At 47.1% G+C, this 22,373-nt stretch overlaps 1 protein-coding gene across 2 annotated transcripts in view; it reads right to left on the bottom strand.

The window, feature by feature from the left end:
• Positions 1-22,373, bottom strand: part of NCBP3 (nuclear cap binding subunit 3) — a 138,178-nt gene that overhangs the window by 52,913 nt on the left and 62,892 nt on the right. For both annotated transcript variants that reach the window (XM_063956139.1, XM_063956138.1), the window contains exons 3-7: positions 16,870-16,975; positions 15,483-15,608; positions 15,145-15,264; positions 8,593-8,696; positions 7,767-7,875 (exon numbers count right to left, since the gene is read on the bottom strand). In XM_063956139.1, coding sequence (XP_063812209.1) covers positions 7,767-7,875; positions 8,593-8,696; positions 15,145-15,264; positions 15,483-15,608; positions 16,870-16,975 — 565 coding nt within the window. The remainder of the gene's footprint in view (positions 1-7,766; positions 7,876-8,592; positions 8,697-15,144; positions 15,265-15,482; positions 15,609-16,869; positions 16,976-22,373) is intronic.

The raw sequence follows: 22,373 nt of genomic DNA, 5'->3' as shown, positions 1-22,373 counted from the left end.
ATATCAGGACTTCAGCAATTGTTAATGTCTGTTCAACGTTAAAATTGAGAGTTTCACACCCTTGCTGGAGCACGACCCCCTTTTAATCCTAAATTGATGTTGTGAACAAAGCACTTCATAAGTGGTTGACAATTACTGAGCAAATTGATGTATTTCATGTGCCATATACCTCTGTGATAAAGAAAAGTAACTATCTAGGAGTGTACTGCTAGAGAGATTAAGTGCAAGTTTAAAGAAGCTACATGTGCTCTATTTTTCTGGGACAAACACAATGAGAAACGCAGTTTTTTCATGAGCATATCAATTTAAATTTAGACACAGCTCTTTGTGAAAGATATACATACTCCATACAAGTATCTGACAGTACAATAAAGAAACTTTCAGGAGTGTACCGCACTAGAGACCGAAGTGCAGGTTAAACATTCTCTGCACTGCTTGTTAAAAAGGGCACCAGGGAGCACCTGCCGCAGGTCACTCTGCTTGATACCTCCTCTTTCTTTCTTCTGGTCAAGTTGGGTGCACTTACCCTCTCTCATTCCTCGTCCTATACCTATTGGCAAGACGGGAGAACAGCAGAAGGGCAGTCATACCTGTATCTTGGCCACTGTATACATCTCTATCTAGTGCTTAAAGATTTGTTATCAAAACCGTTTGACAATCTGTGAATAACTGAGGTACTTGTGCCTCATATCTCACAACTGACTATATCAAATCTTCTAACAATCATGTCTATTTGTAATCATGTGGTCTAGGTGTTTATATTTTAGCCACAAGCATGATTAGGAAATTATCCTACAACAATTACAGCACTTGTCCAGGAATATGCTTTATTGTTGATTGTGTACAGTCTAAAGAGAATTATTGAGAGATTATTGTACATTGCAGATTCATAGGCTCCGCCTCTATCTTTTGTGAATATTCTATATTGAGCAAATGAGCTGTTTTTGAGCCTCTGTACAAACATTAGGGTTGCAAACCTCTGCATTTAATACATATGTGAATAACTACTATATATATATATATAATCTTTTTCACATAGGTGGCAGTATCACCAGGTGGGTGGATAACACATTGATGCCCACCACTTACAGCTCCACAGATATCTCTTGCTGACTTTCAGGACCTGTACTGTTGTACAGGTGACCCAATCGAAGTAACCAACCAGTGACCCATGATTCAAACCAATTGCCCTGTGAAACTTGTGTATGGGCTACACAACTGATTAGATGATGGTCACACTTTACACTTTTCAATTTTTAAATACTTCGATTCCCAACACATCGTGTTAAGGGAACTATTATACAGACGGACCTTAATATATTCTATGGTTTTGGCTGAGGCCATTCATTATAATAATAATACACACACTCTTCAAAAATATTTTCGCTCATGATCACATATTTATTAATGAATGAGTATTTTTAAGGCATACCAATAAAAATTGATATTTTATGATTATTCTATGAACAAATTAACTCTAGTGTTACTTCGGATAAGAGTGCTCCCTACCAGGGTCATCTTTTGTCTTCTCTGTAAGCCTCCCCTTGTTTCGAAGTCATCTACTGCGTCATAACCGGAGATAAGGAAAACACCATGGTGGTTCCTGGACAGGCGGTATAGTGACAGACTGTTGTCGTGGGATATAACACCCTAACCATTCACTGTCATGTACAGAATCCGAAGGGGATAACCCAGCTGAACAGGATCCGCACGTAGCCAGAGAAGGCGCTCCCAGTCTCCTCATTACACCTGCCTTTAGAAGACATAGTAATATATCTGGCAGTATAAGCCACACAGTATGTGTACAGGCAAACAATGCAATGTGACATTCCTCACAAGTACAAGAAAATGGGAGGTAGATTTTGAACCCTTAAACACCCTGGTATGTCTGGGTTAAGAAATGAGTGTACAGTTAGCAGATCTGTACAGGATCCTGAGGGGATAATCCTGCTGAATAATATCTGCATGTAACCAGCACAAGAGCAGCAGCATCTTTATTACCTTTGCCTTTGGAGGATATAGCAATACAATCATCACACAGTAAACGGGGGTACTCACGGAAACGGGGGTTTCCGTGTGAAACCCCACAGCGATAGCGATGCGCGGCCCCGTGATTCACACCAAGAAACATATTTTTTCCAAATTCGATGGTAATGTTTAGACGTTACCCCCTTCCTAGACTGCATCAGGGTAGGAATAACTTCACTCGGAATACCTATCCGAACTAAGATCTGGCGTTCAACCGCCATGCCGTCAAACATAGCCGTGGTAAGTCTTGATAAGCGAATGGCCCCTGCAGTAGCAGATCCTCCCGAAGAGGTAAGGGCCTTGGAACCTCCAACAGAAGATCCAGCAGATCCGCGTACCAAGCCCTCCTTGGCCAGTCCGAAGCAATGAGGATTGCCAGAACCTTTGTTCTTCTTACCAGCTGAAGAACCTTTGGTATCAGAGAAAGTGGAGGGACCACATACACCAACGTGAATACCCACGGTGTTACCAGTGCGTCCACCGCCACTACCTGCGGGTATCTCGACCTGGAACAGTACCTCCACAGCTTCTTGTTGAGGCGGGAGGTCATCATGTATGTGAGGAACCCCCCACCAACACCTCCGGGTGGAGTCCTCACTTTCCTGGATGGAGATCATGTCTGCTGAGGAAGTCTGCTCTCTCAGTTGTCTACTCCCGGAATGAAGATTGCTGACATCGCCACCGCGTGTCTTTCTGCCCAGAGGATTCTTGAAACTTCTGACATTGCAGCCCTGCTCTTCGTTCCGCCTTGTTGGTTTATGTAGGCCACTGTGGTCACGTTGTCCGACTGCACCTGAATAGCCCGATCCTGTAGAAGGTGTGCTCCTTGCAGAAGACCGTTGTATGCGGCTCTTAGATCCAGGATGTTTATTGGGAGAAGGGATTCTTGATTCGACCACCTTCCTTGGAAGGTTTCCCCCTAAGCGAATGCTCCCCAACATCTTAGACTTGCATCTGTGGTTAGAAGGATCCAGTCCTGAACTCCAAACCTTCGGCCTTCCAGAAGGTGTGGTAGTTGTAGCCACCAGAGGAGTGAAATCCTGGCTTTCGGTGACCGACTTATCCTCTGGTGCATGTGTAGGTGAGATCCCGACCACTGGTCCAAGAGATCCAGCTGAAAGGATCGAGCATGAAACCTTCCGTACTGTAAAGCCTCGTAGGAGGCAACCATCTTCCCCAGAAGGTGGATGCACTGATGAACAGATACCCGGGTAGGCTTTAAGACATCCCGGACTATTGTTTGAATCACTAATGCTTTCTCCACCGGCAAAAAAACCATCTGCACTTCCGTGTCCAGGATCATCCCCAGGAAAAACAGCCTCCTTGTCTGCTCCAGATGAGACTTTGGAAGGTTCAGGATCCAACCGTGCTCTTTGAGCAGTTGTGTCATGAGAGCAATGGATCGCAACAACTTCTCCCTGGACGATGCCTTGATCAGGAGATCGTCCAGATACGGAATTATGTTCACCCCTTGCTTGCGGAGGAGAACCATCATCTCCACCATCACCTTGGTGAAGACCCTCGGTGCTGTGGAGAGGCCAAACGGCAGCACCTGAAACTGATAGTGATTGTCTAACGGTGCAAACCTGAGATATGCCTGATGCGGTGACCAGATAGGAATGTGGAGGTACGCATCCTTGATGTCCAGAGACACCAGGAACTCCCCCTCCGTCAGACCTGAGATGACAGCTCTCAGAGACTCAATCTTGAATTTGAACTCCCTGAGATAAGGGTTCAAAGATTTTAAGTTCAGAATTGGCCGTACCGAACCATCCGGCTTCGGTACCACGAAAAGGTTTGAATAGTAACCTTTGTTCCACTGATGAGGCGGAACTGAAACAATGACCTCAGACCCCACCAATTTTCAGATAGCCTCCAGAAGAATTGTTCTGTCTGCCGGCAGAACTGGCAAGCCTGATTTGAAGAAACGGTGAGGTGGGAGATTTTGAAACTCCAGCCTGTACCCCCTGGACACTATATACAGTACCCAGGGGTCCAGAATAGACGACACCCAGACGTGGCTGAAATGCCGGAGTCTTGTCCCCACCTGACCTTCCTCCAGGCATAGCTGTCCACCGACATGCGGAGGACTTTGGGGTATCAGAAGCAGGCTTCTGGTTCTAGGAGCAGGATTATTTCCTTTAGCACGACCACCTCTGAAGAAGGTGTTCGAAGGCTTGTTCTTTCTATGCCTCGTGGGCCGAAAGGGCTGTGACGTGGCTGGTGTAAAAGGCTTCTTCGTAGCCGGTGCAGCTGAGGGGAGAAAAGGAGACTTACCCGCGGTAGCCGTGGCAATCCACGCATCTAGCGCCTCCCCAAAGAGAGCCTGACCTGTATATGGTAGGCCCTCCACACTCTTCCTGGATTCTGCGTCCGCAGACCAGTGGCGCAGCCAGAGACCCCTGCGAGCCGAGACGGACATGGAGCAGATCCCCGCAGTCATGGAACCCAGGTTCTTCATGGAATCTACCAGGAATCCTGCAGAATCCTGATTATTACGTAAAAATAAATCAACGTCACCTTTATCCATCGTAAGCCGATTCCTCCTGCAGAGTGATTGACCACCTGGCAATAGCTTTAGAAATCCAAGCACAGGCAATAGTAGGCCGCAATATAGCCCCTGAAGACGTGTAAATGGATTTTAGCGTAGCATCCACCTTGCAATCTGCCGGGTCCTTCAACGCGGTAGATCCCGGGACTGGTAATACCACCTGTTTTGACAGCCTGGAGACTATCGGCGGAGACTCACACTTTTTTCTATCTTCCTATGGGAAGGGAAAAGCAACCAAGACCCTCTTAGTGATCTGGATTTTTTTCTCCGGATTATCCCAGGCTTTTTCAAAGATAGCATTTCATTTCTTAGATGCTGGGAAGGTGAGGGGGTGCTTTTTACTGTTCGTGAAAAAGGCCTGCTCAGGAGTTGTGTCAGTAATGTGTAACACATCCCTTACGGCTTCAATCATCAACTGCACACCCTTAGCAAGTGATGCCGTCCCCCTTGACACATCCCCATCACCATCTACAGCTAGCTTTTTCAACCAGTGTGCTGTGGGCACACTAGTGTGCCGCGACCAGTTGCAAGGTGTGTGCCGCGGAGCCAGAGCAACTTCCTGTACCTTCAGAGTGAACTGTTTTCCCGGGCTCTTCTGAGAGGATCAGTCATGCTCCGGCAGTGAGATATCATAGGTCACGGCCGCAGCGTCTCACCACCCAGCCAGCCCACCTGCCTGAATACACATCTTCCAGTTCCTGCCTGCATACACAGCTTTCCTTGCCCACCCACATCCACACCTGCCCGCCCGCCTGCTGCTCAGTATTCGCAGCACTCCACTATGAACAACCCCCGCCACTGAGGGACAGGGAGGAGTACAGATAACCAGAGGGGCCAATATTTGTTATGTTATTTCTCCTGTGGGGAGCAATAGGATTTATGGATTTATGGGGGGAACAATGTGAATAATTCATGTGGGGAGCAATAGGATTTATGTGGGGAGAAATGGGATTGATTTATGTGTGAGCAACATGATTTATATGGGGAGCAATGTAATTGTCTTTCCTGTGTAGGCCAATGTATGTGTGGATTCTTGTTTTATTGTGAGGGCCAATGTGTGTGGTGGTGGTGGGGGGGGGGGGGGGGGGGGGGTTCTGTGGGAAACTGATGGTGTGCCTTGGCAATTTTAAATTATTGTTTGGTGTGCCGTGAGTAAAAAAAGGTTGAAAATCACTGGTCTACAGTGTCAGAATCGGTGTCATCCTGCATAAAAGTTTGGCAAGTGCACGTTTGTGAGAATGTACTGCAGGGGACCCTGAGGAAGCAGTATCAGACCATACAACCATAGAGGATTGCAGTACCTGAGTTGCATGCTCAGTTCTAGCAACCCTATCAGAAATCTGAGAAATAGTCCCCCTAAGAGAAGCTAACCATTACGGTTCTTTATCTGGGATCTGCGCTACAACAGTGCAATCCTGATTACATGGGATAGGATCTTCCTGGGAAGATAAATCCTCTGCAGCATATGAAACAGTGTCTCTAGACATGTTTGCAAATACACACCAATCACCCCACAAACACACAGGGTACTGGGCAGACAGAGTTCCCCCCCCAAGAATGGCAGAGACACACAGATTGGAGCCAACCCACACACAGCGCTATTCTAGGTATAGGGAGACCCTAAACCAGCGCTGTGTCCCTTAATAGGCGACACAGTCTTTACACAGCCTCCCCTCCATTCTACAACCCCCTGGTACCGTACAGATAGCTGGAGGTGCTCTGGAGGGACTGTTATTCCACTGGCAGCGTGTCTGCAGGCAGGAAAATGGCGCTGAACGCTGCTGGGTCCGCTCTGAGGAGAAGCTCAGCCCCCTTAATGGCGCTGTCTTACCGCTCTTCTGAGATTATACTGGCCTGAGGATTTTTTGCTGGCTGATATCCGCAGACTCCAACAGCCTTGTTTGGTCAGTGTAGGGTCAGGTGCTGGCTCAGGGCGCCCCTCACAGCGCCGAAGTACCCCTGAGCCGTCCGGAAGCGCAGTTAATACTGCGTTCCTACCCTTAAGCCGCCATCTTCACACTGACCCCCCGCTTGTCAGGGGGGACAGTGACTCATTCGCCACACTTAAGCTCTGCAAGGGGATGGGATGGCGGCATGCTGCTGGGGTGAGCGTTCCCCTGTGGTGGGGCGTGATCTGTCCCCTCTGGATCTCAATGTCCAGTCAGCGGACACAGTGGCTCAGACCCCGCAGGGCGGACACTGCCCCCCCCCCCCCCCCCCCAGTCCCTCGTTGCAGGCAGGCTGTTGCCAACAGCCTCCTGTAAAAAAAATTGAGGGATTGCGCTGAGCCGAGAGAGGGGCTTCTATGGAGAGCATACTGCCCCCTTGCTGACTTTAACCTTCGGGGTAACTGGCCTCAAAACCCCGGTGCCAGCAATAAATGCCTTGGTAGCCTAGTGAAGGTTGAGGATAAACCGGACGCCCACATCAGTGCCTCCAGTTGCTCTCCACATCCGGAGGTAAAGGCTGCAAAAAGACACGATCCCTTGCAAGAGAGGAATCACCTTACTCATCCCCCTCCCCTCCCCTCCCCCCCTAAATCCACCCCCCCCATTCTCCGGCTGTAGCCTGGTTCTACCCAGAGGAGCGGCTAGCTGAGCTCTGGTGGCACTCGCTGTAATTACTGGACAACTTACCAGCGTTGAAGCAGCCCCCCGTCTAAAGGTGCATCCGGCTCCTGCCGCCACCAGCTGAAAACTGTCCGGCCGTTGGCTGGAGGCGTGGTATAGGGGAGGAGGGACAAGTGCATCCTAGGAGCTGAAAGCTTTAACTGTTTGGTGCCTGGTCCTCTCCAGCCACCTACACCCCAGCATAACTCCTGTGGAGCCCTATGGACCCTGAGAAAGTTGGTTAGTAAGGCGACTGGCAGCTAACACAAGTAATTTCCCTTCTAGCGTACAGCGACATCACTTGCTCCTGTGGGACTCTACCAATCTATGGAAAGCATTTTCACTTCAGGGGCAGATTTATTAACCTGGAGAAGGCATAAGGAAGTGATAAAGCAGTGATAAGTGGAAGGTGATAAACGCACCAGCCAATCAGGTCCTAACTGTCAATTTGCATATTGGAGCTGATTGGCTGGTGCGTTTATCACCTTCCACTTATCACTTCCTTATGCCTTCTCCATGTTAATACATCTGTCTCTCTGTCTGTGACCAGGGAAGTTTTAAAATGATTTCTTGCATACCTTCAGTGGCAAACCTCATGTACAGTTTGTTTCCTTTGACCAGTTTCACAGAGGATCGAAGATCATTCTGCATTAGAGAGTCTTGCTCTGCCTGAGAGAATGTGTCCATCTGCATGCAAAGAAATGAGACATTCAACAAACTTAAGTTACCTTGCCACAAGTGCATTGCACAGTGAATGGTAGCAAAATATAGGACAAGTGGAATAGATTAATCTGTTGTTTTATTGGATCAAAAAGCACCCCCAAAAAAATCTATGGGTGTGGCTTACTTTGGATTATGAGTGCTTGTCTCTGAACACTTATAATAGGAGAAAATAAGAGCATAATCAGGGTTGCCACTTAATGAGTCACAATAAATACAGAGAATAGGATTTAATAATTATAAAAATCCCATTGTCCCACTCATCCACTTGGGGGACAATGGAACATCTAGAAGTCACAATGCTGCACCTTTAGGTGGGCATCTGTGCGTGGCACTTTCCCACCAAATCTGTAATCTTTGGCAAAAGTTAGTTTGCTCCTAACTGACCCTACAGTACCTCCAGTGTAAGCTCTAGGGATTCTACCTGGGCAAAAGAAAAAGGGGGAGGGGAGGGTAATGTAAGGGCTGGCACTGCTGGACTGGGTGCCAACTACATCACTCAGAACCCAACCAGCGGTGCAAGGAGTGGGAAGCAACTGGAGGTGGCACAAAGAACCTCCTTAGGCAAATGTAAAAAGCCACAGAGGGAATGTGACATAGGTGCTGGTCACTAGCTTGAGTTGAAGGAGACTGAAGCATGCAGAAGCAGAGAAATATCAGCATGATGCGTCCGTGAGTTCATACCGTGCTCACGACCTTCTTCGCAGGCTCTTTTTCAGCATCACTAGGATTATCTTCATCCACTTCTCCTTCTTCTGTCTCATCCCCAGAGCTATCATTGTATCTATCTAGAGGGAGGTGAAACAAAGCATTTGAATAGACACGTTATCGGTGGTGCATGTGGTAAATGGTCTTAGAGCACCAATATACAAGACCTAGAGCAGAATAACCACCTAATCCTTAGTTTAATGACAAATTGTATCATAGTTCAATAAAACTAACAAAAACATAGAAATCCATCAATCCTCTGAGTAGTACATTATGTTAAGTCAGGGGTTCCCAAATACTACCTGTCCAGGTTTTAAGGATAGCTATACTTGAGCATGGGTGACTTAATTAGTACCGCAGTTATTTTGAGGTCACCATCTGTACTCAAGCATGGATATCACTAAAGCCTGGACTGTTAGTGTGCCTTGAGGACAGAGGTTGGGAAACACTGCTTTAAAGGATGTTCTCCCATCACAGAACATGATAAAATTGCTGACCAAAAACACAACTGCAATAAAAAGATGGCCACTGTGGTGGGGAAAATAGGATTTTGGTTACCTACCGGTAAATCCTTTTCTCGTAGTCCGTAGAGGATGCTGGGGTCCATATTAGTACCATGGGGTATAGACGGGTCCACCAGGAGCCATTAGCACTTTAAGAGTTTGAGAGTGTGGGCTGGCTCCTCCCTCTTTCCAGACTCAGTCTAGAAACTGTGCCCGAGGAGACGACATACTTCGAGAGAAGGAATTACACAGATAGTGGCGAGATTCATACCAGCTTACACAACAGGCAAATCTGGCTAACATGCCGGAACAACTCAGCAACAGCTGAAAACGTAAATAACGCAGAACTTACCTAGGAACCAGGCAGGACTGAACTAGAAAACCAATGCAGGAAAACGCAGCGCTGGGCGGGCGCCCAGCATCCTCTACGGACTACGAGAAAAGGATTTACGGGTAGGTAATCAAAATCCTATTTTCTCTTACGTCCTAGAGGATGCTGGGGTCCACATTAGTACCATGGGGATGTACCAAAGCTCCCAGTACGGAAGGGAGAGCGCGGAGGCTCCTGCAAGACTGTTTGCCCAAACTTGAGGTCATCAGAGGCCAAAGTATCGAACTTGTAAAACTTGTCAAACGTGTTCAACCCAGATCAAGTAGCTGCTCGGCAAAGTTGTACAGCCGAGACACCCCGGGCAGCCGCCCAGGAAGAGCCCACTTTACAAGTAGAGTTGGCCTTTACAGATCTTGGACACGGCAATCCTGCCGTGGAAAAAGCATGCTGGATAGTGAACCTGATCCAGCGTGAAATCGACTGCTTAGAAGCAGGACACAATTTTCTTGGGATCACAGTCACTTTTCCTATGACGAGCCGTCATCTTCACATAAATCTTCAAAGCCCTCACAACATCCAAGGCCTTTGAAGCAATTGAGGAGTCCGTAGCCACTGGCACCACAATAGGTTGGTTGATATGGAAAGCCGATACAACCACAGTTCTGCCCTGTCTTCATGGAAGATCAGATAGGGACTTTTACAAGATAAAGCCCCCAATTCCGACACGTGTCGGGCAGAAGCCAAGGCCAACAAAGTGACCGCCTTCCATGTGAGAAACTTGATGTCAGCCACCTGTAGAGGCTCAAACCAAGCTGATTGCAGGAACTGCAACACCACATCAAGATCCCAGGGTGCCGTTGGATGCGCAGAACTCCTTTCAAAAAGGTCTGAACCTCAGGGAGGACAGCCAATTGTTTTTGGAAGAAGATGGACAAAGCAGAGATCTGGACCTTGATGGAGCCCAATCTCAGTCCCATATCCAGCCCTGCTTGCAGAAAGAGGAGAAAACGTCCGAGTTGAAACTCCACCGTAGAAAACTTCTTGGATTCACAAGAGACATATTTCTTCCAAATACGATGGTAATGTTTAGACGTTACCCCTTTCCTAGCCTGTAGGAAAGACCTTCTTCGGAATGCCCTTCCAAGCAAGTATCAGGCGCTCAACTTTCATGCCGTCAAACGTAGCCGCGGTAAGTCTTGATAGGCGAACGGCCCCTGCTGCAGCAGGTCCTCCCGAAGAGGACTTGGCTCTTCCTGCAAGAGATTCAGAAGGTACCAAGCCCGCCTTGGCCAGTCTGGAGCAATGAGGATCGCTTGAACTCTTGTTCTCCTTACGAGCTTTAGAACTTTTGGAATGAGTGGAAGTGGTTGAAACACGTACACCGACTGGAACACCCACGGAGACACCAGGGCGTCCACTGCTTGTGGGTCCCTCGACCTGGCACAATAGCGTTGAAGCTTTTTGTTGAGATGAGAGGCCATCATGTCTATATGGGGTAACCCCCAAATGTCTTATTTCCTTGAACACCTCCGGATGGAGACCCCACTCCCCTGGATGGAGATTGTGTCTGCTGAGGAAGTCTGCTTTCCAGTTGTCCACTCCATGAATGAAGATTGCAGAGAGCGCCAACACGTGTCTTTCTACCCAGAGGATAATTCTGGTCACCTCCGACATTGCAGCTCTGCTCTTCGTTCAGCCTTGTTGGTTTATGTATGCTACGGTCGTTACATTGTCCGACTGCACTTGAATGGCCCGATTTCTTAGAAGATGGGCCGCCAGAAGAAGACCGTTGTAGACTGCTCTTAGTTCCAGGATGTTGATGGGCAGGCCGGCTTCCAGACTTGACCACCTTCCTTGGAAAGTTATTCCTTGAGTGACTGCTCTCCTGCCCCGAAGGCTCGCATCCGTGGTTAGAAGGACCCATTCCTGAATCCCGAACCTGCGGACCTCCAGAAGGTGAGGTAATTGTAGCCATCAGAGGAGCGAAATGCTGGCCTTCGGCGACAGACGTATTCTCTGGTGCATGTGGAGATGAGATCCTGACCACTTGTCCAGGAGATCCAGTTGAAAGGCCCGAGCGTGGAACCTCCCGTACTGGAGAGTCTCGTAAGAGGCCACCATCTTTCCCAACAGGCGAATGCATTGATGAACCAACACCCGGGCTGGCTTCAGGACATCCCGGACCATTGTTTGCATCACCAACGTCTTCTCCTGCGGAAGAAACACCCTCTGAACTTCTGTGTCTAGGATCATTCCCAGAAAGGACAACCGTAGATCTTGAAGAGGCGGGTTGTGAGAACAATGGACTGCAGCAGCTTCTCCTTGGACGATGCCTTTATCAGCAGATCGTCCAGATATGGAATGATGTTCACCCCTTGTTTGCGGAGGAGAACCATCATCTCTGCCATCACCCTCGGTGCTGTGGAGAGGCCGAATGGCAGGGCCTGGAACTGGAAAGGACAGTCCAGTAATGCAAAACGAAGATAAGCCTGATGCGGCAGAAAGATCGGAATGTGTAGGTACGCATCCTTGAAATCCAGGGATACCAGGAATTACCCCTCTTGCAGACCTGATATCACCGCCCTGAGAGACTCCATTTTGAACTTGAACTTCTTTAGAAAGGGGTTCAGTGATTTTAGGTTCAGAATGGGCCTGACCGAACCATCCGGTTTTGGTACCACGAAAAGGTTCAAATAGTAACCTGTGGTTTGCGAATGAGGAACTGGCACAATGACCTGTGCCTCCACCAACTTTTGGACAGCTACTTGTAGGACAGTGCTGTCTGCCAGCAGAGCTGGTAAGCCTGATTTGAAAAAACAATGAGGAGGGAGACTTTGAAATTCCAGCCTGTACCCCTGGGATACAATATCTATCCCTCAGGGATCAAGGCCGGAAGATACCCAGAAGTGACTGAATTGTCTGAATCTCGCTCCCACTGACCACACCACCAGGCGGCGCGGCCCACCGTCATGCGGAGGACTTTGGCATACCTGAAGCAGGCTTTTGTTCCTGGGAACCTGCAGCAGCAGGTTTCTTGGACTTAGCTCGACCTCCCCTAAAGAAGGTATTGGACGGTCTGGCCTTTCTAGGCTTGTTTGGCTGAAAGGACTGTGTTGCTGATGAAGAGAAGGATTTCTTCGGAGCAGGTGCTGCTGAGGGAAGAAACGGAGACTTGCCTGCTGTAGCCGTGGATATCCACGCGTCTAAAGCTTGCCCAAAGAGCCTGACCTGTATAGGATAGGGACTCCACGTCGGCCGACCACTGGCGCAGCCACAGTCCCCGACGGGCTGAAACAGACATGGAAGAGATTCCCGCAGCCATGGAACCCAGGTCTTTCATGGATTCTACCATAAAACCTGCTGAATCGTGAATGTTGCGCAAATATAATTCAACATCACCCTTATCCATCGTATCCAAATCCTCTAGTAAGGTAGCCGACCACTTACTATAGCCTTTGCAATCCATGCACTAGCAATAGTGGGACGTAATATGGCCCCTGAAGCAGTGTACATTGATTTAAGTGTGTTATCAATCTTTCGATCAGCCGCTCCTTTAAGGCGGTAGATCCTAGAACAGGTAAAACCACCTTCTTTTGAGTCTGGACACAAATGTGTCAACAATCGGCGGGTTTTCCCATTTTTTTCTATCCTCCTCAGGGAAAGGAAACGCTACCTGTACCCGTTTAGGGATCTGGAATTTTTTCTCAGGGTTTTCCCATGCTTTCTCAAATATAGCATTCAATTCCTTTGACGCAGGGAAGGTTAGCGAGGCTTTTATTTTCAGTGAAAAAAAACCCCTGCTCAGATGTGGTATCATTAATATGTAACATATCCCTGATAGCCTCTATCATCAATTGCACCCCCTTTGCAAGAGATGCAGACCACCGCAACACATCCCCATCACCGTCTGTGGTGTCAGAATCGGTATCCGTGTCATCCTGTGTGACATGCACAAGCGCACGTTTGTGGGGGTATATAGCGGAGCGTCCTGAGGTACCAGAATCGGGCCATACTGCCATAGAGCTCTGTAATACCTGGGTTTCAGATTCATTACTAGCAACCATGTCAGAAATCTGAGAAATCCAAGATTTGATAGAGGAAAACCACTCAGGCTCCCTTGCTGGTATCTGTGCTAAACCAGTGCTATCCTGATTACATGGAATGGGATCATCCTGGGAGGACAAATCCTCTACAGCATATGACACAGTGTCCCTGGACATAGCTTAAGGAAACCACCAAACACTCCACACACACACACACACACACACACACACACACACACACACACACACACACACACACACGTGAGGGCAGACAGAGTTTCCCACCAAGAATGGCAAGAGAAAGACAGAGATTGGAGCCAACCCACACACAGCGCATTTTTACCAAAGGGAGACCCCTTTTCAGCGCTGTGTACCTTAATAGGATACACAGTCGTATTGCAGCCTCCCCCCCCCCCCCCCCCCCCTTCTACAACCCCCTGGTACCATTTGCAGATAGCTGGAGTTGCTGTGGAGGGACCTGATTCTCATTTTCAGCGCTGTACAAGCAGGAAAATGGCGCTGAACGCTGCTGGGTCCGCTCTGAGGAGAAGCTCCGCCCCCAAAATGGCGCTGTCTTCCCGCTCTTCAGATTATACTGGCCTGAGAATTTAGTGCTGGCTGAGATCCGGGGACCCAGACAGGCTTCTGGACCAGTGTAGGGTGTCGCGCTGGCTCAGAGCCATCCCAGGAGCGCAGTTAATACTGTGCTCCTACCCTGCTCCCATCTCCACACCGACCCCCCCGCTTGCTAGGGGGTTCGGTGTCTCACTCGCCACCGATTCTTCAGCTCTACAAGGGGGTGGCGGCATGCTGCTGGGGCGAGCAGCCCCCTGTGGCGGAGAACGATCAAACCCTTCTGGAGCTCAGTGTTTAGTCAGCGTAGACAGTGGCTCAGACCCCGCAGGGCAGACACTGCTCCCCCCTCAGTCCCTCGCTGCAGGGAGGCTGTTGGCAGCCTCCCTGTAAAACAATAAACTCTAAAAAAATAACTTACCAGGAAAACGGAGGAGAGCTCCCCTAGCTGTGACCGGCTCCTCCGGGCACATTTTCTAAACTGAGTCTGGTAGGAGGGGCATAGAGGGAGGAGCCAGCCCACACAAACTCTTAAAGTGCCAATGGCTCCTGGTGAACCAGTCTATACCCCCATGGTACTAATGTGGACCCCAGCATCCTCTAGGACGTAAGAGAAATATGTATTAAAAACCTCTAGTCACAGCAAACAGTGGGATAATAATGACTTGGAAGTGTAATTAGTTGCCTATAATTTATTTAGGGATAACATTTAAATTACTGCATGAGAAGTACTACAAATCCAAAGCGTCACCTTTTTCCTTACAGCATTCTCGGCACCAACATTTATTTATATTTGAACAGGTATTAAAAAAAAAAAAATACCAACACTTAAGAATCCAACAAGGAGAAAGTGTGATGTTACAGAACTATTCAATTTGTATTAAGTTAGGCACCAGTATAGAAAACCCTCTGATCATCGCCTACGTTCAGGTAGTTATACTTCACCTCCCTTCAGATAACAGTTGCACCATAAGGTATAAAATGTATCAATCTGAAACACAATTCTACACACTAGTGTAGCGAAGCAAATGGGAACCAAAAATTTGCAGCAACTTATAGAACTGGATATCATCATTACCGGTTTTGGACTTTGCAGAATTGCTCTCTCCACGTGCTTTGTCCTTCACTTCCGATGGCATAGAGCTCATATTTATCAAGGCCCGAGCTGCGGTTACTTCATCAAGCCACACTACATTGCCTGGGGGGAAGAGAGATCACACTTGTTGGCGTAAGATGACTCAAGTAAATAATAAACACATATGGTTCTGCAGTATTGTGGCAGCCCCACCAGAAAAGCTCACACTTGTTTGGGTTTACTTACTAATGTTGCTGCCTGGTCTCTAACCTCATCACTGCCGACATTATGGAAATAATTCACATTGAAATAAAAACATCTGTACTGTGCATTCAACTTACAAGAGCTATCATCCAGCCACTCAATGAAACCAGGAGGGTAGGGTTTGAAGAAGCCAAAGATATCCTCTGTGCTCATGTCATCCACACCAATTACATGAATGGTCTCCAGCCGGAGTTTGGGGGTTACTGCAAAACATTAGCCATTAACGCTTTCTATTTCTCTGTAATAGGTTTATGCTGCATGCTGTAAGGACTAATTATACCACTGAGACAGTGATGTCATTTTTATCAGAAGATTCTTATTGCGAGACACCCAAGGGAATATGTAGTCACCTGAGTTGCACTCAACACAAAATAAAATCCAACACACAAAATTTCCATTGGGATCACTTATTTAGGATTAAATCCATGTACACATGAGTCACTTACACATTAATCCAATGTTATAGCACCACCTAAGAAACCTAATCTCTCTGCGATAATTACGGATTGATAGCAGGTACACAGGCAGGATTGCATGTCACACTGACTATATCCAGGGAGCTTAATACAACCAAGGGAGCAAATATCACACAAAACTGCTGTCATGTAGTTGCTAACGCTCCACCAGATTTCCACATTGGTTGTAGGTTGCCTGATTAGTTATATATTAGTGATCACAATAAGTCAATTACCACTAATAGGTATAGTGCTTCCATGATTATTCATTAATAGCTTCAAAGTATAAGTGAGAACGTGCACTGGAAAACACGGCTTACTCAGTAATGTCATTGTATAGGTAGGTTTCAATTTCCCTCACTCAGAAATCAGCAGGGTAAATAGGATTAACACTTATTTTATAACATGTCAATACTTTTGTAAATAAATACTAGAACTTGGTGGATGCGTGTCCCTTTGTGCACTGTCAGAGCACAATAGAATTACACGTGTGTGTGTGTGTGTGTGTGTGTGTGTGTGTGTGTGTGTGTGTGTGTGTGGGAGGGGGGGGGGGGGGCGGCTGCAGGTGGCCGCACTATGTGGGTAATTCCAAATTGATCGCAGCAGGAAATTTTTTAGCAGTTGGGCAAAACCATGTGCACTGCAGGGGGGGGCAGATATAACATTTGCAGAGAGACTTAGATTTGGGTGGGTTATTTTGTTTCTGTGCAGGGTAAATACTGGCTGCTTTATTTTTACACTGCAATTTAGATTGTAGATTGAACTCACCACACCCAAATCTAACTCTCTCTGCACATGTTATCTGCCTCCCCTGCAGTGCACATGGTTTTGCCCAACTGCTACCAAAATTCCTGCTGCGATCAACTTGGAATTACCCCCTATAGCCAGCTTCTAATAGACAGGTTTATATGACCGACATTTTATCACCACGCTGTCTACAAAGCTCTATGTGCATAGGTTACTAGGCAACATACCAGGTAATAGAAGTATTAGGCAGGACAATATTTACCTTTCCTCATCATCTCTAGATCCAATACAACATTTCTTCGGTCTTCACCAACTTCTGCGCGGAAATGGAAACGCTTTGCCCTCTGCTCCTTTTTCTCAATAGCTTCCTGACAACAAACACACCAACTTACTATGCGTCATGGTGCCACCCTGAACGCTCCCACGTGCTCATTTACAGCTATTGCAGTTTCACAATCCAGATGAAGGAAACTCCAAAACACACCGGTATTTACCTTTTTAAAACATTAAATGACAGTCGATACATTTTTCATACAGGTAATACTAAAAAAAAAAAAAAATTTATATACACACATATACATACATAACCATTTCTGTAAATGCCAGTAGATTCTATATAATAACTACCATATAAATCTGTCAACTCTGATTCATTAACCCGATTCTACCAGAGTTCGTTGTGCCTGGTGGAACACATAGGTTAGGGGTAGCCAGACTTCTGGACTCTAAACCAAAGGGCGAAAATCTTTGACGACCTACCAAGCAGAGAATAATGGGTTGTGGTGTGCCGAAAGAAGGGGGATGTGGTCTTGCAGCAAGGTGCATGGTGACTCTCCCTACAAAATCGGGAAGTTTTAGGAGGTATGTAGGCAATGGTGTAACTATTTAGTTAGGAAAGGGGTGCTAACCGCCCAGCCAGGGCAGAAAGGGAACAGATAAATAGATGCACACTGACCATACAGCAGAAATGCCCTCTAAAACTGAACAGGTTCCCTTCAGATTACCAATAAGGAGCAACCAGACATGGACAGCTACGTATAGGCACCAAGAGCCCAAGTGGCATCAAGAGAAATATGGCAGCAGGCACACACCACCGGGACTGGCACCGAGCTGTGTGGCAGGGAGGAGGTTGGGAACTGTGGATATTTCCACACCCTGTGCGCTGGCATCATCTCATACCCAGTCATGGTAATGTAGCATATACTGGAAGCCGCGGCTTCACTGCACAGCAAGCCAAATAAGAATCAGCCTGATTCTTATTGGCTGCTGCTGTCATACATTACAGCTTATGGAGACATGACGGATGCAGCTACTGCACAGCTAGCCAATAAGTCAGCCTGATTCTTACTGGCTTCTGCAGTATATACACCGCAAACTACCGGTCTACGCTTTGACCACCTCTGGCATAAGTTTTACCAAACATTTACAGAAATACTTGAAAACAGCTCTTGTTGGGATAAAGGCTGTACAGAGGAGGACTCACTATGGCCAGCCCTCTGCAGGTGGGGAAAGTAATATATGCACAAATCATTACATATAAGATTGTGTGAGGGGGTTATATTTGTACACTTATGCCTTTTGTAAAAATATTGCTGATTCTGCTACTAATAAAGAGACATGGTGGTAAATGTAATAGCCTCAGAACTTAAGGCATTGGCAGGTTCCCAGGGTGTCTGACAGATATTTTAAAACTTTTAAAAGATTTCTACTTTAAAACATTGGGCAGAATCGCTGATGCCTGCAGTTTGCAGTCTATTACACTAACCCCTTTGTCCTTTATATATTAACAACTTGCCTGGTGAGGTTACATCACATGCAACCACACCAGGCTGGTGTCCACTCAACATGGTCACATCTGATGCGACCAGTCAGAAATGCCCAATGTGCGGCTGCTGGAAGATAATCTTCCAGCAGCTGCCAATCTCAGTGGGACCTCCCGACTCCTCTGCTTCCTGGTTCCCTCCTACTGTGCCTGCTGTACAGCCAATCACTGCTAATCAGGCAGACTGGCAGTACCCCACACCCTACGGCTGCCGACATTAGCAGCCACTGGGGAAATATAAAAGAAACTTCCCCTTAGCTACCCTGGGCACACCCAGTGGCTGCAGAGAGGTGCGAGCTGCCATGAAAACGTAAAGTCACAATGGTTTGATCATCAATGATCCGGATATAATGACCATCAATATTTAAATCGATGTTAATAAACAAGTTCTACTTTTTTCTTTTTTAAATAAAATCGTGTTGGAAATGTATTAAAATAGGAATTTGATATCTACTGGTAATTCCTTTTCTCCTAGTCTGTAGGGTATACTGGGATGGTCTTAGTACCATGGGATATAGATGGGGTCCATTTGAGCCATGGCACTTTAAAATTTCTTCAGTGTGCTGGCTCCTCCCCTCAGTCGCTCCTGCAGACTCAGTCTAGTAAAACTGCCCGAGGAGACGGACATACTTTGAAAGGAGGAAAACAGATCCTGTCAGGATTGTGCCGGTCGGGATCCCGGTGTCGGTATTCCAACCACCGGGATCTCGTACTGATCCCATTGGGAAGAAGGTCTGAGGTCAGCAGTCTGAACTAGAAAAACATTCATAGATTTTGTAAAACACCTGCCTTTCTTGCTTGGCTGTAGCTAGTTCAGTGGTGATATCAGTAATCATCCCCTTAATGGAGTCCAGCCATGCTGGCTCCTGAGAACGGTTACCACACTGAGTACACAACAGAGACCCCCCCTGGGGTAGAGGAAAACTTTGTGCTACAGGACTGACATGTAACCTTTTTTCCAGCATACTGAACAGCAGAGCATACACACAGGAATAGGTTAAAATATAACACAGTGACTCAAGACAGCCCTGCAAGGATTGAGACAGAGAGATTAAGGCTGTCAGGGCAGACCAGACTTATGTCTGAAAGGGGTCGACCCGGGAATTTCCCAGGTCTCAGGTTTAGTGTGAAAGGGGTCCCAGCAAAAACCCGGGATTTTTCAGAGGTGAAAATCCCGGGTCTGAAGCATGGAAATTCCCGGGTCCCATGTCTGAAAGGGGTATAAGTAACACATTGGGGAGTGATGTGAATATTTTCAGACACTAAAGCCCTGCTTGAATGCTTGCCCCCAGGCTGTCCCACACTTACTGGGTATTAGAGCTGAGGCATGAACATCATTAAAGTTAGAAGTGGCAAGCACAGGTTACAGCTATTCACAAGCAGTGCACAATTTGGCTATGTGGATATGACTAGTAGACTGAAATTTCGCTCTCTGGGGCCAGACCTGTTGCTTAGAAGAGTAAGGATGAGCCACAGACATATGGAAGCCCCAAAAATTAGCCAGTGGTGAGAAGCAGGGGTATGAGAAACAGGGAAGGAAACAGTGTTGATGGAGTCCAGAAGAATTCCAGTGACAAAATACTATACGCATTTACAACAAAAGTGCAGAGAAATAAGATATTAGGGCTGTAAATTGACAGGATACCAAACACAGGTAATTATAGGCCCTTAAGATAACCCATCCACAAGGATTCTCATTTGGTAGGGTCACCAGAAGCTCCATAGCAACAATTGTGTTTGCAAATTCACTGTGGTCTCTGCGGAAATCATTTGAGCAATCTCTGCAAAGGGGCGTCCACTGGTGGTCCTCTGAAGCATGTCAGATAAGATACTAGACTTGAGATTGGGAGAGTGGGGCATGAGTTCAAATGCTAGTAATTCCCAATTGGGTGCTCCACTTGTCAGAGGACACTTGGATGTAAACTCACCTTGGAATTGTTACAGCCCGTTAGTGAAGTGGTCTTCCTGGCTTTTGGTGGCTATTGGGGCTCATGCTATCAAACATCAGCACATATGGGGTCAGAGTTTGCCTTGTAAATTATTGCCACTTTAAAAGAAAACCTCCGAGAACAACCGGCATCTCGAATCGCCGGCAAACTTGAACCCTATTACACATGCCCCATGGTGTCCAGTCTGCTGAGGGCAGCAGATGGCGACGGACAGCTGGCTGGGTAGTGGGCTGTTTCTTCTGCAGAAGAGCGGTACAGTAAGAAGGGCGGATATTTGCAACAAACTCCCAAAAATTAGTTTTTTCGGGGAAATAGACCACAAATATGTTTTGATAAATGGGCCCCCCTATGCATTAAAGGCTTTTCTTGAGTCCTCAATTCTTGAGGGCTTTAAACAGCACCCCATCCTTCTGGAGCAATTGTCCATACTTTATTTTGTGACTCTAAGATGACTACTAGCAAACATTATGGGGCGCTGCTAAACTCTGGTGCCCAATAAACTATATAAAACCATAGGATCACTTTTTTTTTTTTTTTAACTGCCAAAACAGGCAGCAGCTGGCATACTGATTTATGCATGGGCTCTGCAACCTGAGGGCGCAGTTCTGCGCACAAAAAGGGCGTTTTCAATTGTTCCACCTTCCATGATAAAAGATATTAGCAGAAGATGCTATGGGAATGGGATTTCCCCATAGGAAAAACCTGTATGTCTAACACCAGTGAATAGTATGGGTTTGGAAATTTGTTATTAGGGGGTTTTGAGGTTAGCCATTAGTTACTCTCCGTGACAGTGTGGGCTTTGCTGCAGCTGCCTAACACAGTAATGTGCCCTGATGACTGGAAAGGCGGGGGAAGGAAGCTGCAGTTCTACACCTCTCTTATTACCCTGCTTCACAACACTTTCCTATAATAAGATACACTAGATGCCCTAACCCCCACCCCAACACTATACAGACTGTACCCGGACATTGCTGGAAGCTTGGATTGTTCATATACATCACAGATTAGCCAGAGAGCTACAGAATACCCTTCCTACTCACCACACAGGTCACCTAGACAGTGCCAGTGCCAATACTTTATACTTCCTGAAGTGTAATCTGGTGACTGGTATAACGTGTCTCTGAACTATTATACAGCAATGTCTATGGGAATTATGCTCACTACTGATGATTCCTGCTGCTGTGTCTGTGTGGCACACACCTCAGCAATTGTCCACCAATATTCTGCCTATTGTTCCTTGGTCCACTGTGGGCAGTGACTGCTCCCCTGGAGATATGCAGCAGCTGTCGATGCAATGGTTAGGGGAGTTAGCACCGTCATGGCCAAATTAAGTGCCACATGGGCCTGGGGAGAAGCAAGGAGTTGTGACCAGTGCTGTGGTGGAATGGTCAGTGCCATGTGGGTGTGTAGAGTCCTACAAACTGAAGGTCATACTTGGCCAAGGTGTCAAACCGATAGAATTTCACAAATGTATTTGAATCAGACCAAGTAGCAGCTCGGCACAACTGTAAGGCTGAGACACCCCAGGCAGTCGCCCAGGAAGAGACCACCGATCTCGTCGGATGGACCTGAATAGACGTCGGCAAAGGCAGAGCCGCCGAAGTACAGGCTTGTTGAATGGTCAACCTGAGCCAACGAGCAATTGATTGCTTAGAAGCCGGAAGACCAATCTTGGTGGCATCATAAAGGACAAACCGCAAATCAGATTTCCGGTGACAAGCAGTCCGTTTGACAAACCTTCAGAGCCCTCAACACATCAAAGGACTCTTGACCAACGGAAGCGTCAAACACCGGAACCACAATGGGTTGATTCACATGAAAAGATATCACTTTTGGCAAAAACTGAGGTCGGGTCCTGAGTTCCGCCCTGTCTTCATGAAAAATCAAATAAGGGCTCTTACAGGATAAGGCCCCCAATTCAGAGACACATCTGGCAGACGCCAATGCCAATAACATCACCGTCTTCCAGGTAAGAAATTTCAACTCCACCCTATT

Source organism: Pseudophryne corroboree, chromosome 2 (genome assembly GCF_028390025.1).
Source record: "Pseudophryne corroboree isolate aPseCor3 chromosome 2, aPseCor3.hap2, whole genome shotgun sequence".
Taxonomy (NCBI): domain Eukaryota; kingdom Metazoa; phylum Chordata; class Amphibia; order Anura; family Myobatrachidae; genus Pseudophryne; species Pseudophryne corroboree.
Note: the sequence above shows the minus strand (reverse complement) of the source record. Positions and strands in the feature narration are given on the sequence as shown.